This window comes from Uloborus diversus, chromosome 9 (genome assembly GCF_026930045.1).
Source record: "Uloborus diversus isolate 005 chromosome 9, Udiv.v.3.1, whole genome shotgun sequence".
In the NCBI taxonomy this organism is placed as follows: Eukaryota; Metazoa; Arthropoda; class Arachnida; order Araneae; family Uloboridae; genus Uloborus; species Uloborus diversus.
In genome coordinates, this window is record NC_072739.1 from 76,969,577 (window position 1) to 76,985,036 (window position 15,460).

The 15,460-nt window shown below is 31.8% G+C and overlaps 1 protein-coding gene across 1 annotated transcript in view; it reads left to right on the plus strand.

Annotated features, from left to right (window-relative positions):
• The window catches only part of LOC129229658 (trichohyalin-like), a 131,213-nt gene that overhangs the window by 80,138 nt on the left and 35,615 nt on the right, over positions 1 to 15,460 (plus strand). Inside the window, exon 6 of the mRNA XM_054864017.1 lies at positions 103 to 202. Coding sequence (XP_054719992.1) covers positions 103 to 202 — 100 coding nt within the window. The remainder of the gene's footprint in view (positions 1 to 102; positions 203 to 15,460) is intronic.

The window sequence follows — 15,460 nt, forward strand, 5'->3', positions numbered from 1 at the left end:
CTTTCAATAACAAAACTGAAAAGGCTAATAAGATCCTTAAAACTTTGAATATTTATTCAGAGAAAAAAAAAAGAGTATTTATTTCAATATCGATATTTCTAGGAACTGGAAATGAGAATCGATACTCAGAAGCAGACGCTGGCCGCGAGAGAAGAAAGTATCAAGAAACTGATGGAAATGCTGCAAAGTAAAGGCGGAGTGGGTAAGAAAAACCACATCAATCATTTAAAGTCTAGTCTGGCACAAAAATTATGTTTAAGAAAAGTTGGGACAAATTGCAGGCCCAAATATTGCATACCAATTCAAGCACTTTTTACCTTTTATTGAATTGGATGGGAAATATGAAGACGACATATTAACCGGTTGATAAACGATATTTTGGTAAATTTATTAGTCGTCATCATTTGAGTTTAATGCCTCTGGTCGGGCAGAAAATGAGCAAACACAATTATAGTGTGACTCCGATAAGTTGAAGCCCAACTCTGACAATTTTTACTTATTTTTGGGGCTAATAGAGAAGGGTTACTTGCGCTAGGTTGAATTGGATCACTTTCTTGGTAGTTTTGTGAAAGAATTCCAGCTCAAATCCGTGCCGATAACACTTCTTCTTTTCCTTGAACTTCCCAAAAGAAGCACGAATTGTCAAGGTCAATCTTCAACGTATTATAGCCACGAATGTTTTAAATTTTAACAATTTCAGTAACTAGTAATCTTTATTCGCAAGAAATGTAGATGGACTGTAAAATCCACCTCATAAGATTCTAAGATTTTTTGTAACTTGCAGAAAATCTTTTAACTTCTTCCGAAATAAGAGCAGGATGCGTATCCTACAAAAAGGCTCCAAAAACAATAGAAGGTCGAATGGGGTATCTTGGAGACAGCATATGCGCGATTGTGTCACATAATGTGTACCAATACCAATACAGGTAAAATTAAGCTACGCAAAGATGTAGCAAAATGCAGCACATTTTAAACCTCCCATTTCTACATATAAAACAATTTCTATGAGGTTGGTTCGCGTTAAAAAGTATGAAATAAAATAAGTACATCCAAACCTGTTTTTATGCGGTAGATAGGGACCGCATAAAAAAATAACATAAAGAAAAATTGCTCGAAACTTCACGATTAGCTTTAAAAAGTTGTTTTCGCAACACAGTTAAAAAATGTCTCACATAGAAAACAACTCAAAAACTTACAAAATTGTAATCTTTAAACGAAATCAAAATGAACCAAGGTATAATTTTTCTGAGTACTCGGACATAATTTCCCGAATAAAGAAATTTTTGGGAGTTCGCAGTGACTTCCCATTGAGGTGCCTATGTCGTCACTTGAAGATACTACCTCGCACTCGTTTTAAAAATAAGTTTTTCAATTGAAGCCTAATCTGATTAAAATTTTAATATACCGCACAAAAAAAAATCGTAAAATAATAATAATAATAATAATAAATCATATAAAAAAAGACCGCATAAAAACAGGTTTTTCTGCATATGATTTCTTGATTACAAAAAAACGGGGGGGGGGGAATCTGAATATTTTTATATTTAGGTTAATTCTGAAGCAGCAAATAAAAATTTTAATTTAAACATTGAGAGAGGAAATAGGTGATATACAGCTTTGTACGGTTAGCTTTTACTATACCGCTTACGTTTCTTTTTCTCTCTAATTTTTAATTAACATTTTTTGCCTAAGAATTAACCTAAATATAAAGATATTAAGATCAACTTCAATTTTCATGAAGAAGTACTTTCTTTTTTACAACACATAAAAATTGAAGTTGATCTTATTATCTTTATATTGAGCTATGAGCTTGCTTCGCATTAAAAAGTATGGAATAAAATGTTTACTTATTTTATTTCATACTTCGGAATGCGAGCGAAGCTCATAGAAGTAGTCTTTAGAATTAATAAAAACTCTTTATATATTTTTTAGCACTGTAAAAGCACTTTTTTTGCGAGCTGTAATTTTTGCAAAAATAAAGATATCAGAGATTTTACGAGTTGAAAATTTTGCGAGTTTTATATTAACAGAACCTAGAGATGTAAAATTTCCGAAAATTTTGAAATGGTGGAAAAAAACCGGTTTTTTACCGGTTTTTTCCGGAAAAATTGGAAAAAAATGGAAAATTTGATTTTTTTATAAATAAAATTAGGGTTTCTTAATAGCTCTGTGCTTTTTGGAGCATATAAAGGGTTAAACATTAAGAAATATATTCTATCCACACATCTGCTTGACAGAAATACACATAAAGGTAAGATTAATTAGAACAAAAAAAAAAAAAAAAAACTTTCTGTTTTATAACTGAGAGCTTTCATGATTAAAAATCACACCAGAAATAAGTCAAGTAGTCATTCAATCAATAATATTGGGAAATGTGTGTCTAATCGCAACAATTACATTTTCTATTTTAGATTACTTTTGAAACTTGAAGTATTAATCGAAATTTTCGACTTTCAAGCATGATTGATTTTTTTTTTTTTTTTTTTTGAAAGAAAAATAAAACAATGTAAATTTACTGTCTGAATATGAAAGCTATTGAGTTTTTATTTTTTCCAATCCAGTTTCAGACCAAATCAAAACTAAATTGGTGTTTCTTAAGAGCCATTGTCTGTAAGGATCAGGCAGGTTGTGATTGTTGACATTTTTAATTTTCTTTATTTTTGCAAATGTTGTTCCTTATCATGAATGTAATGTTTGTGCAAAATATGAGCTTTGTCTGCCTTACCGTTTTTGGGAAATTAAATTTTTTAATTTAGGGGGCGTGGCACATTTTTGCGTGTTTTTCAAATTTGCAGATTTTAAAGTTCTTGTTGCTTTAAGCGCCCCTATAATGACATGGATTTTTAAATTCTATACTATTATATGGTCTTCTTAGATACTATTACAGCTGTCAAATCGGTGTCACTACGAGGGCGATGGCCACGAACTCCGTTTAAAAATGACCGAAAATGAATTTTTTTCTATATTCAAGGCCAATTTTCTCAAAGCGCCTTCATGATGACACCAACATTTTTAGATCATTTTCTAGCCACACTTACGTACATCAAAAATATGTATCAAAATCGGTGTCACTATAAGGGCGCCAGAAGATATTGGAACTTTTATTCGATAAATTTCACAAAAACACAAATATTTAAAATCTAACTACAACTGTCGCCCTCATAGCAGAGATCTGATACTAAATTAGGTTGATAACCAACATGTTTGTCTAACATTTGCACAAAAAAAATCGGTGTCACTCCTATTATTTTTGGAAATATAATCGTTCGAAGTTAGTACGTTATGGCGTTTTTTTATATTTATTTATTTAATCTTTTCACCCCCAGATAGTTTTTTTGAACATATTTATTTTTAATTTAATACAAAAATGTGTATCTTTTAACAGAAATAGCTTTGGGCAGTAAGAGCGTCTTTTTCTTGAATAGAAAATGCCCGTTTTGATATAGGTACAGGCAGATGTATTGTGCATAATATGTCTAGATTATCATACCAATACTCATCTTGTTTTTTCGACCAAACAAAACTATTTATTCCAATTGTTCTTGACATACATTTGACAACAACTTGCAAATGGATTTTATACGAAAGATGTATAGAGAGAAGGTCTTACAAACATTTTATATAAATGCTTCAAATTTTCAACTAATAAATACCCCTGCATTGCCAAAAGTTCAATTTAATGAAATTGGATGGTCCCTATCTTTACGAGCTCAGTTCAAGTTCACTTCAAAGCAGAAGGAGTATTTATAAGAACAATTTACGATTGGTGAAAATACTGGGAAAAAACAACATCCCTGTCAAGTTGCACACCACATGAGAAATGCAGTTCGTAAAGGGGAAAAAACTGTTCGTTGCTTCAGAGTATTGTACTATGAAACAAATCCTATCCTTTTTTTTCGATGGAAGAAACAAAAAAACGAATGCATTCTCAATACATCAAATGAGAATATTGAAGAAAGCGAACATTCAGAATCTGAAACTGAATTCGAGGATAACGTAGACCAAAACGAAGTAGACCGAAACGAATCAAGTCAAACCAATTTCAGAAAGACAGTCATCTCTTATTGAAAACTGCTAATTTTGTAGCACTAAAGCATGGGGAAACATGGTACTCCAGAAAAAGAGTAGAAGTTGACCATTTGCAAGTTTATGTCAAATGCATGTCAAGAACAATTGGAATAAATAAATTTGTTTGGCCGGAAAAAAACAAGACGAGTATTGGTATAATAGTCTAGACATGTTATGCACAATAGATCCACCTGGTACCTATATCAAAACGGGCATTTTCTATTCAAGAAAAAGACTCTCTTGCTGCCCAAAGCTGTTTATGTTATAAGGTACACTTCTTTGTATTAAATTAAAAATAAATATGTACAAAAAAAAATCTGGGTGTGAAAATATTAAATAAATAAATATAAAAAAAACGCCGTAATGTTACTAACTTGGAACGATTATATTTCCAAAAATAATGGGAGTGACACCGATTTTTTTTGTGCAAATGTTAGACAAACATGTTGGTTATCAACCTAATGTAGTATCAGATATCTGCTATGAGGGCGACAGTTGTAATTAGATTCTAAATATTTGTGTTTTTGTGAAATTTATTGAATAAAAGTTCCAATATCTGCTGGCGCCCTTATAGTGACACCGATTTTGATACATATTTTTGATGTATGTAAGTGTGGCTAGAAAATGATCTAAAAATGTTGGTGTCATCATGAAGGCGCTTTGAGAAAATTGGTCTTTAATATAGAAAAAAATTCATTTTCGGTCATTTTTAAACGGAGTTTGTGGGCGTCGCCCTCGTAGTGTCACCGATTTGACAACTGTAACAGTATCTAACAAGACCATATAGTAATATGGAATTAAAAAATCCATGTCATTATAAGGTCGCTTCAAACAACAAGCACATTAAAATCTGCAAATTTGAAAAACCGGCAAAAATGTGCCACGCCCCCTAAACAAAAAAAAAATGTTTTCTCCAAAATGGTGAGACAGACAAAGCTCAAATTTCGGATTTACATTACATTTATGATAAGGAACAACATATGTGAAAATAAAAAAAATTAAAAATGTCAACAATCACAAATGCTTAAAACTGCCTGATTCTTACAGACAATGGCTCTTAAGCTGAACCAAAACTTAAACTACAGTTTCAGTTTATTCATACGGCTATGCTAAGCACAGTAGTAAAAGTAGTTATAACAGCGCTTTTGAACAAATTTGAGTTATTATAACCAAGTTCTTCTCTATTTCGTATTTTACTTAATAAATAAAATGTTTTAGGGTCATTTGATCAAGAACTATTGTTTTGAAAAATTCTTTAAAAAAAAAAAAGACATCTGAATCAAATATATGGAGGAGTCACACTTTAAAATACAATATCTCAGCTTGAGCCCAACTGCAAATTCCCCTTTTTTGCTTACCACGGCAGTATACAGGGTGCGGCAAAAAAAAAAAAAAAAAAAAAAAAAAAAAAAAATTGAACGAAAATTGTGTCATTGAACCGAAGAAAGGTAATTTCATCTTAATGAGTGCCTAATTTAATTTTGTTTCTCACTTTATTAGAAAATAATTTTCAATGTATTACCTAGTTTATGTATTGTTTTTCGGTTTTCTTACAGTTTTAAGAAAAATACCTGCTATTTTAAGTTGTTTAACCAAGTAGAACGACTGTTCGTTTGCTTGTTGTCCCTCTACAAACAGTATTTGAAACGGCATGCCGTTTCAAGTGGCTTGGAAATGATAGTCGGGAATGTGTACAAAAACGAACATTTCAGTTAATCGTCCGATCATCCAAAAGTAAATTCAATGAAATCCTTGGGTTTCCACGAGAGCAGTAGTTTGTGGGAATTTGTGACCGAAAAGTGGGACTAAGGACAAAAACAGCTTAAACAGAAGTTTTACGAGTTCCAAAAAGTTTAGGCATTCGTATGACTCCAAAGATGCCAGAATTGAGACGGGCCGCAAGTCCACGCAGGAAGAAATACCTTTCGCTGATTTACCGTTCAACCGATTCACATCTTCCATGGGATGGATCCATAGGATTTGGTCTGTAAACACTCCAAGCACCTTAAAAAGTGTTAGATGTCACCAAAACCTGAAGTCAGGCTTAGTCTGAGATGGAATCAGCACAAGCGACAAAAAATCTCTAGTTTTTTGTGGATGAGGGCCGTAAAATGAATCAAAAAGTGAACCAGAAGGACATTTTAGAAGTTATTGTACTTCTGTGGGCCTAAGAGCACTTCATCATTGTAGACTGGCCATTTTCCTTTAACTCCACACCGATTCATATGGCCAAAAAGACAAGAGTGCCAAGGCGCATTGTTTTTGACACGTATCATCTTTAGAGTGGACGCTCTACTCGCTCGACCTCAATCCCATTTATTTCACTGTATAGCCTGTTTTAGAGTCAAAGGTTTACCCTAAACTACACATAAGTTTAGACTTTCTAAACCAATTGCTTTATAGGGAATAGGATTGGTTAAAGGACTTGCTGCCCTTGAATGAAAATTTCAATAAGCAGTTGCATCTCTGTATTACTGCAAAAGGCTGCTAGTTTGAAACCAATTAAATTTATTGATTGCTAAAGGTCTTCTCATATTATTATTTTTTGTGTTTTGAAATTCATTTGTTTTTAATAGAGTTTCTTGGGAAATTGCTTGCTGGGTTTTTTTTTTTTTCTTTTTCTTTTTTTTTTTTTTTTTTTGCCGCACCCTGTACATTTGGTTCACACAGTCAGGAGAAACATAGTTTTGTGATTAAAGTTATACTTGTTTGTTTTATGAAGAAGGAAAAGAAATTCGTCACTAAGGTTATTGGTTTAAGCTTGTTTGCAAAAAGTATTATTAAACATTTTTTGATCTATACGCAAATTATATTGTCATACAACAACTTGCGTTAATGTTAGACAGTATTTTAACATAAAACGGGGGGGGGGGAGGAAATTACATCAGAATTTAAGCGTAAGAAATTTCTAATCACTCTTTGCTCAAAATTTCAATTAAAACCCTGAAAAGTTGAAAAAATTCATTTTTTTTTCAATTTTTCCGAAGTGAAAATTTATTTCTTCAAAAAAAAAAAAACGTTTTTTTCCGTTTTTTTCGGAAATTTTCCGGTTTTTTTCCGACTGTTTTCATCTCTAAAGTTGAAAAATGTGACACAGAAAAATATTTCGCGTATCTTAAATTTTCGCTATTATGACTGACTTGCGAAAACTTTACTCAAATTCTTTCAACTATATTTATCGTTAAACTACAGCTTTCTTATAAGTTCAATCTTCTAACAATGTATAAAATTTCTCAACACGCACTAAAATATTTAGAAAGTGGTTACTTGTTGAAGTGTAATAAACTATTTCCTCGTTGCTTTCCGTAAAAGGCTTAATGAATAATCCATTAGCAATCTACATACAACAAATGGCTAATTTCCGTTCCTTTGATTTAATTACCTTTGCTCCTCTCGAAAAATTCGAATCTTTGATATAAACGTTCTTAATAAATTTTCCTAGTAGTTTATGGAAATGATTTTATCTTAGTGCTTCTAGTACTTACATTTTTGCATGGATAAAAATATTTATTATTATTATTATTTATTCAGGGTGGTAAAAATTATGCTGCTTGAAGTCATTCTGATATTTTTCAAGTGAATTTCATATGCAGAACGTTGTCAATATTTGATACTAAATTTCATTGTAATCCTACTGCACTGCTTTTTACCGAAGAAACAGAGAAATCAAACGTTCCAACTAATTGAATAAATTTCGATGGGATCTGAAGCAGTAACATACATTTTAAACGCGATGTTGAAGAGAGAAGTTCTTCATTAATTATTCATTGTTCTCTCCCCTTTATGTATATCCAAAGGCAGTTCTTAAAGCTCCAGACTAGGAATTCTGAACAGTAGCCATTGGCTACCAGAGTCACAAATGGTAGCCTCTTTTGTGCTTTCGGTAGCCATTTGTAAAACAAAAGCATGTGCGCAATGCAAAAAGGAAGTAGCCGAATCGTTCTTAGTAATATGGACAACAAATTAAAAGATTGTGATACTCTACAAAACACAAGAAACAAAATTTCATTAGGTATATTTTTAAATATAAAGGTATAAGCATTAAACAAAAATAAATATTTTACAAATGGAAAATATTATACAAATGCAAGCAATATATAACTAAATGAAAGCAAATGTGCAGTACGTAACTAAAGGAAAGCGAAAGTCAAAATCTGTAGGTTTTGGTTCATTTTTTAGTCAAAACATTTCTGTCGCCTGACACGATTACTTTTCAGGGAGCCTGGGATTGTAAAAGGTTGTAAACGCAAAAACAATCCTTTTAGCAAAAAAAAAAAAATCTTTTGTAATGGGGTCGTTTCTGAAACTTTAAAAGTATTCTTTTCTGAAAGAGCATGCTTAAAAACATAGGATCTGACCATTTTTTAAATAATTTCACACCATGTTTGATATTTAAAAAGAATATTTTAATCGGTACGTTTTCACTGTTTGCTTCTGCCGATGACATCACAAATGATGAAATACCATTCACAGAGCGCAATATTTAATTCGCTTCCTTATTACTCACATGTGTTGGCAGCGATATGGTTGACAGCAAGCGTAGAGCGCAATTTTTATTCTCTTCTTGATTATTGTAACGTGGAAACGCGGTAGACAGATACGCCAAAGTAAGGCCCCTATACATACGAGCCGGCGCATCAGCTTAAGATTAGCCTTTTTCGATCGGAGCGCGTGTTTGAGTGGTTGTCTTTTCTGTCGAGTAATCGCGTTTGGTGATTGTTCACTGCGAGCGATCATTAGCGGCATGTGAATTGTGTATTAAATAAAGTATTTTTTTCAGCAAATTTGGCGAAACCCGAAACTTTGCTCTGGTAACCCTAGCAGCGCAACAATGAAAAATCCGATCCAAAATGACTAAACTAAAGCTGATGCGTCAGCCTATCTATATAGCGGCTCTATGCCAAAGTACATCATTTGTGACGTCATAAAGACCACGCCTAATTTTCAAAATCAGACATTTAAAAAAATTAATTAAAAACTTAGCGTTGGGAAAATGAAAGTTTTTCTCGCTCCGTGTTATTTATTTATTTATTTATTTTTTTTTTTGCTTATTCTATTAATTTCTGTGACTAAAAGTAGTACTTTTGACTGAAGGAAACAACCCCATTTTTACCAGCAATAAAACAGCGCATGTCCCATCTTTTGCTTGAGCCAGACAACCTTTTCCATTCTCGTGTAAAATCGCGATTATGTGACTTACGTGGTTCTGGCTCTGAGGTACGGAAATGATTATGAGGAACATGAATTACATCTATTCTGTAGATAGAAATGAGTTAAAACAAAAGCATTATTAACGTCTAGATAAACTGTCAGCTTTCAGAATTAAAAAAAATTGTGAGTTTCATAAAAAAAAGAAAAAAATCTCCATCTTAAAATTATCAAAACTTAGTCTCATATGAAAATCATGTACACAAAAGCAATTCTTTTTAAAGACATTACGCCATAAACACATAAACAAAGAACTTTCTGGAGACGTTGTGCTTTCTTTTAGTAGTTAAATAGGGAGTTGAAACCAATTAAAAATGTCACGTAGTTATTAAACAGCTCCAAATGCATGTTGAACTTGTTGAGCAACTTTCATTTCATTTCTCCATCTTTACAGACCATAAACTTTCAAACTGGGAAACAACATTAACTTCCTGAATGATAAAAGGCCAAATAGAATGTCTAGAGTGAGAATGGTTTAAGTCAAAAAATTTACAGTTTGAGCAGAACATAGATTTGGGTTCTTCTCCATATAGTGTATCATTTGCGAAAAAATATAGTATTAAAATAAATTGATTAATAAGAATCGTCCACTCACCTGTTTTTCTGCTGAGGTGAAAATTTCATCCTGGTTAAGTCGGCTTTTATGCGGTGGATTAAACCAGCAGCTAGAATTTCTTGTTAAGGAGAAGTAGGGGAATGTAGGGCAAAGTGATATAGTGGGGCGCTGTGAGATTGTGAAATATTTGCTTTGTTTTTTGCACCATTTATGGATACTGCTCTTTGTAATTTTATCGCCTGCTGTGTTTTACGTTCAATTTTTAATATTCTATGCATATAAAATTTTTTGTACTTTTTTATTCATTTGTCGTCTGTGCTTTTTTTTTGTAATGGCCACTGCAAAAGAAATGATATAGAACAGTTGAGTTATTAGGATGCAATGTGAACATTGTTTCTCTCGTCCTTTGTTGGTGGAGAATATAATTTATAATTTTTATGTACTGTTGAAAAGGGACGTACATCGATAATATGGGAAAGTTTATAGACGGAAATGGAGGCATCTAATAGTTTGCAGGGGTGGTGGTTTGGCCTCCTACTTAGACGCAGTTTCGTACAAATGACAATTTGTTCACGGCAATAATTTTTTAAATCTAAACTATATTCGATCTATATTCTCACTACAAAAAGTAATTGACCAATTTTTGCAACATAATTATTTAATTTTCTTTTCGTTGTTTCCATAGAAACTTTCTTTGTTTCCTCTAATTTCCGACTTAGTTAATACAATAAATTAATAAGGCACCAGCGACATTAGAAAACGAGTGCATTAATATCCCATGGCTATTTTCTCTTCTCCCCTGCTAGATTCATTCAGATGGAATCGTCTTAATTTGGCCGATCGCCCATTTCATACATTTCGTGGTCAGACTGTAGTTATGCAACAAAGAGCTTTCTTTTCTTTTTTTTAAAGCAATTTCATCTCTCAAGCTTTTAGTTTTAATTTTATTGGCTGCTTTAGATTTATCATAAACATTATATTAAGATGAACGAATTTCAATTTTTGGGTGTTGCCATCCAGAAATCATACACCTAGTTTAGTTCCATACTTTTTAGTGCGATCCAAGCTAATAGAAATAGCCTTTGGAATAAAAAACATTTTTTTATTTTATTTTAAATTTTTTTGGTTTTAAAATTTACTTGAGCTGAAAATTTTTGAAAATATATTTTCTTGTTACCTATCCTTATTAAAGAAAAAAAAAGTATGGACTTTCTATACATAAATGTATTGCGCATAAAGAAAGAATAACTTTTTTTTTCATTCATCTTTTTTCAGTATTACTGGTTTGTATTCTCGAATTTAAAAGCAGTTTGGTTCAAGTAGGGGAATGTAGGGCAAAGTGAAATTCTTAAGGTGAATGAGTTTTTCAAAATGAACAAATGGAAAATTCGTTTAAAAATAACAGAACATAAAGAAAGAACGCTGTACATTACAATAAAACTTGTGTTGAAACAGTATTTTTTATTTTTGGCAGTAAATTTGAATCTTCAAAAAAAAAAAAAAAAAAAAGTGGAAATGTTTCTTTCTTTTTTTTTTCATGAGGCAAAGTGAAAAATAAAATATTTTTCTATTGAAATGTTTTCTATTCTATTATGAAATATATTTTTGATCAAAAGATCAGTAAATAAAAGTTTGAATGAATAAATGAAAAGATAATGAAGCAATATATAAACAAATTATTAAATGAGTAAATCAATTAATAAATGAAAAAGAAAATAATTGAGCGAGTAAAAGAATGAATGAAAATGAAAATAAGTGAAAAAAAGAATAAATAATTGAACTACAAAATGAAGGAAAGTAAATGAGTTAATTAATAAATGACAATACAAGTGATTTATATTAAATGATTGAGTGGGTAAATGAAACAAACTATTTCACTTTGCCCCAGCTACATTGCCCCGTATGTACTTGACTAATTGTACAATTTATTTAATATACTGTAACGGATCCGGCGCGACTTCCACTTTCTTGAAATGAAGACACAGTTCTTGATAAAAACACAGGAGCTTTATTTACACTATGTACAAGAGAAATCGTTAACAACTGCTAAAATAATCATCAGCTATTAAGCAAATATCACTCAACACCGTAAACTCAACGGTTACACACGTATTTACTTCCAAATACGAAAACAACACAGCGAAATGCTTCGCTATAAACAGAGCTAATACACACTCTCAGTACAAATTCTCAATCGAAACTAAACTGTTTATCCATCCCTAACGGCTTATATACACACCGAAAAGAAATCTCTCAAATATTCCAGAAAATGCTACAACGTTCTACAACTACACTTTCATTGATAAAATCAGTGAATGAAATAAGAAAAAAAAAGAATAGGGGTTTGTATACTTTAGCCATATGTTAAGGGGTTGTATATTCATTACGGGAAACTATTTACAGGTTACGTTACTACAATAATTACTATTTACAGAATTTGTAACAATACAAATAAGCTTAATGTTAACTAAACTAATACTGCGTAGAATATTAGGAGGTCTCAATTAATAATTAAAATGTTAATAACAAGAACTTTAATTTATAGTAAAAGAAAATATTTCTGACTTACAATAAAACATTACAATGTGAGTATCAGTTTTTTAAAAAAATGCCTGTATTACCAAATTTTTTTAATCTTCGGCGGTATTTTTTTCCTGATTGAAATAAACTACATATGGTATTACATAGTTAAAATAATAGCAGATAGGTGGAGCTAAAAACAGAGTAAATATTTCACCGTTTCACTTTGCCACGCTATTTCACTTTGCCTCATGTTCCGCTATATAGTGAAAAAAAAAAAAAAAGAAAGCTTTTAAAAGCGCCCACATATACTCGTACATGATTGCTTAAATTCAGCCTTGAAATAGATTTGTTAAATTTATTGACAACTCATTTATTCATTTTTTCAGGGTTTATAGCAACAAGTAAAAAGCGGAAGTATTTTAAATTTATAATTACTATTATTTTTCATTGTTTCTGGCAACAATTCAAAACCGGAAGCAAAACGCAGGATTTTGACAGATACTGTAAATTAAGAAAAAATAGTCTTTAATGATAGAAATGTGATGTTATGAAGTACAAAGTAGAAGTTTTTGAACATTTAGAAATTTTAGTTTGTGGCACAAAAGTTGTGGTAATTTTATGAAAATATTTTTTTTTACGTCTCATTTCTGACGTGACTCACAGCTAAATGACTGGATGAATTTAATGATATATTTTCTTAACTAGAAAAATCGCCCGTCAAGATATGACGGCTGAAAATTGCTTCTATATTTGAAAGAAGCTATTGCCTATTTGGTGATATTTTGATAGTTGAAATTTTAACCTTAACTCCAGTGGATTAGCCCTAAACTCCAGTAGGTAGCGTTCATTGTTGACCTCTTTTTCGTTTCTTCATTCCCCTGAAATGACACAGTCTCACCAGTAAAACAGTTAAGTGACCGGATCCAGTTCAGCCCTGTCACAATAAAACCTTTCCTTGCATGTTAAACATTACGAAAACACATTATCAAATTATCATGCCGTGGTGCGAGTTTCATTGTTGATGACGTCAGGAGCGTTGCTCGATCATCGGCAATTATATATATGAGGATTTTTCGGATAATAAAACAGCAGTTTATGAGTAATGCTTCTGTTTTATATCAACAAGCAAAACAAACAATTATCATATGAATAGGGCAGTTAAAGCATAGATATTGTGGCTCAAATTTAACTCGAATGACTGTCTTTATTTTTAAATACAAATCTTTCCCTTGATTTTTTTTTCGCGGATGTTTTTACAAAAACTTCACTGACTCGAAATTAAGTCAAGATAACTCACACCATTCTCCTTCAAGCCACGCTAAATGAGCTTTCTTTTAATGAGTTTTTTCTGAGGAAGAAATCGGCTGAATGAATTTCGAATTTAAAGAAAGCCAAAGGAGATGTAATGACACTTGACTAAAGTCACGTGTAATAAATTTTGAAGAAATCTGTTGGATAAAACCGTCTGCCTGTCTCGAGGGAATAAACTTTAATGTTCGGTTGGAAATCTGGGGTGTTGCCAATCCAGGCGGGAAAAATTGCCCAGTTGAAAAAGATCCATCGCTATGAATAAAGATGTATTCCTCTTATAGAATTCAATGCGACCAGAAAAACTGGAACTCAATAATAAATCAAAATTTTTTCTGACAACGGAATTGGATCGCTGTTAGACAATGTTTTGTGAACTTGAAGCTAGACATGACCGTTTGCAACATTTATCTTTTCGGGGTTACATTTTTAGGATAATTCAAGTTTAGATTTTTGAAATAAAATCTTGTAAATGATAACGTTTAACTAACCAAAACGTTTCTTGAACTACAATAACCAGAAATTAAGGTTACATATTCTTTTTTTAGAGTAAATAAAGTTCTTAGTTGATTTTGTATTTTTTGAAATATTTTTTTAATATAATTTTGAAGAAAGAACAGTTCAACTCTATTTTGAGTGGCATTTTAATTCTAAAATGAGTACATAACCAAACATCTCATTTGAAGCATACTGCTTTGCACACGCCTATCCTTTGAAATATCCATAAAGATGAATTAGTTTTGTAGTTTACATGAAGATAGATTCGGATTTTGTCAGCCAGAAACGTTTCAGCGACAAAAGTTCACGTCTGGAGTGTGATTGTTGCATGACAACGCCAGACCCCTTACTGCGAAAGGATACCGAGCTCTGATCAAGTTTTTTGAATGAAAACAGATAAAACACCCACCGTACTATCCGGACTTGGCACCGAGCGCTTTCCACTTATTCCAATACCTTAAAGGAGTTTCTTGGCTGCAAGCGCTTGCCACAAATGATGAAGGGAAAGAAGCTGTTAAAGCAGTGGTAACCAACCTAGAGTTAATCATCCCCAAAGGGGTAAAATGGAATTTTCCGAGGGTTGAATTACGTATATTGAATGAGTGATTGTTTGATGACAAAACAAAATCTTAAAAAAAAAAAAAGCACGTGTATCAAATCTAACTACCTAATCAGTAATCGTTAATGATTTATATATTTAAAAAAAAAAAGCCCGCAAACTTGAAGTTTGATTTACGACGTAATTTGGAAAAACAACAGATATTAAACCAATTTTCCTAACTAAACAATATTAACTGTCTCAGTGACTACTTCTTGATTTTGCAACAAATTTTTAAAAAACAGGTTTTGTCTAAATGATAAAATTAATCAACATGTTTTAAAACTTTTTGCAGTTTAAAGATATAACAATGCAATTACTAATTTGTTTTTAGACCAAACTTTCTTTTTTTTTTGGGGGGGGGGGGTAAGTGGATAATATATTATCCACTTTTTCTGTAATCGCTTTGAAAACGTTGGGAACCGCAGCATTCAAGTCCTCACCGGCGGCGTGCTATTCTCACAGGCGGCCGATTTCTACGACTTAGGCATTCAAAAACTAGTTAAACGATGGAAAAAAGAACGTTTAAATAAGTATGAAAATTGTGTCGAAAAGTAGAGAAAGATGTAAGGAGTAAAATATAACTATTGTTTTGAAAAAAAAAATATTTTATTTATTACATACTTTTTAACGGACCTTACATTTGGGGAATAAGCCTCGTAAAAATGCCTTCATTTCAACCAAAATACGTGACGTCACTC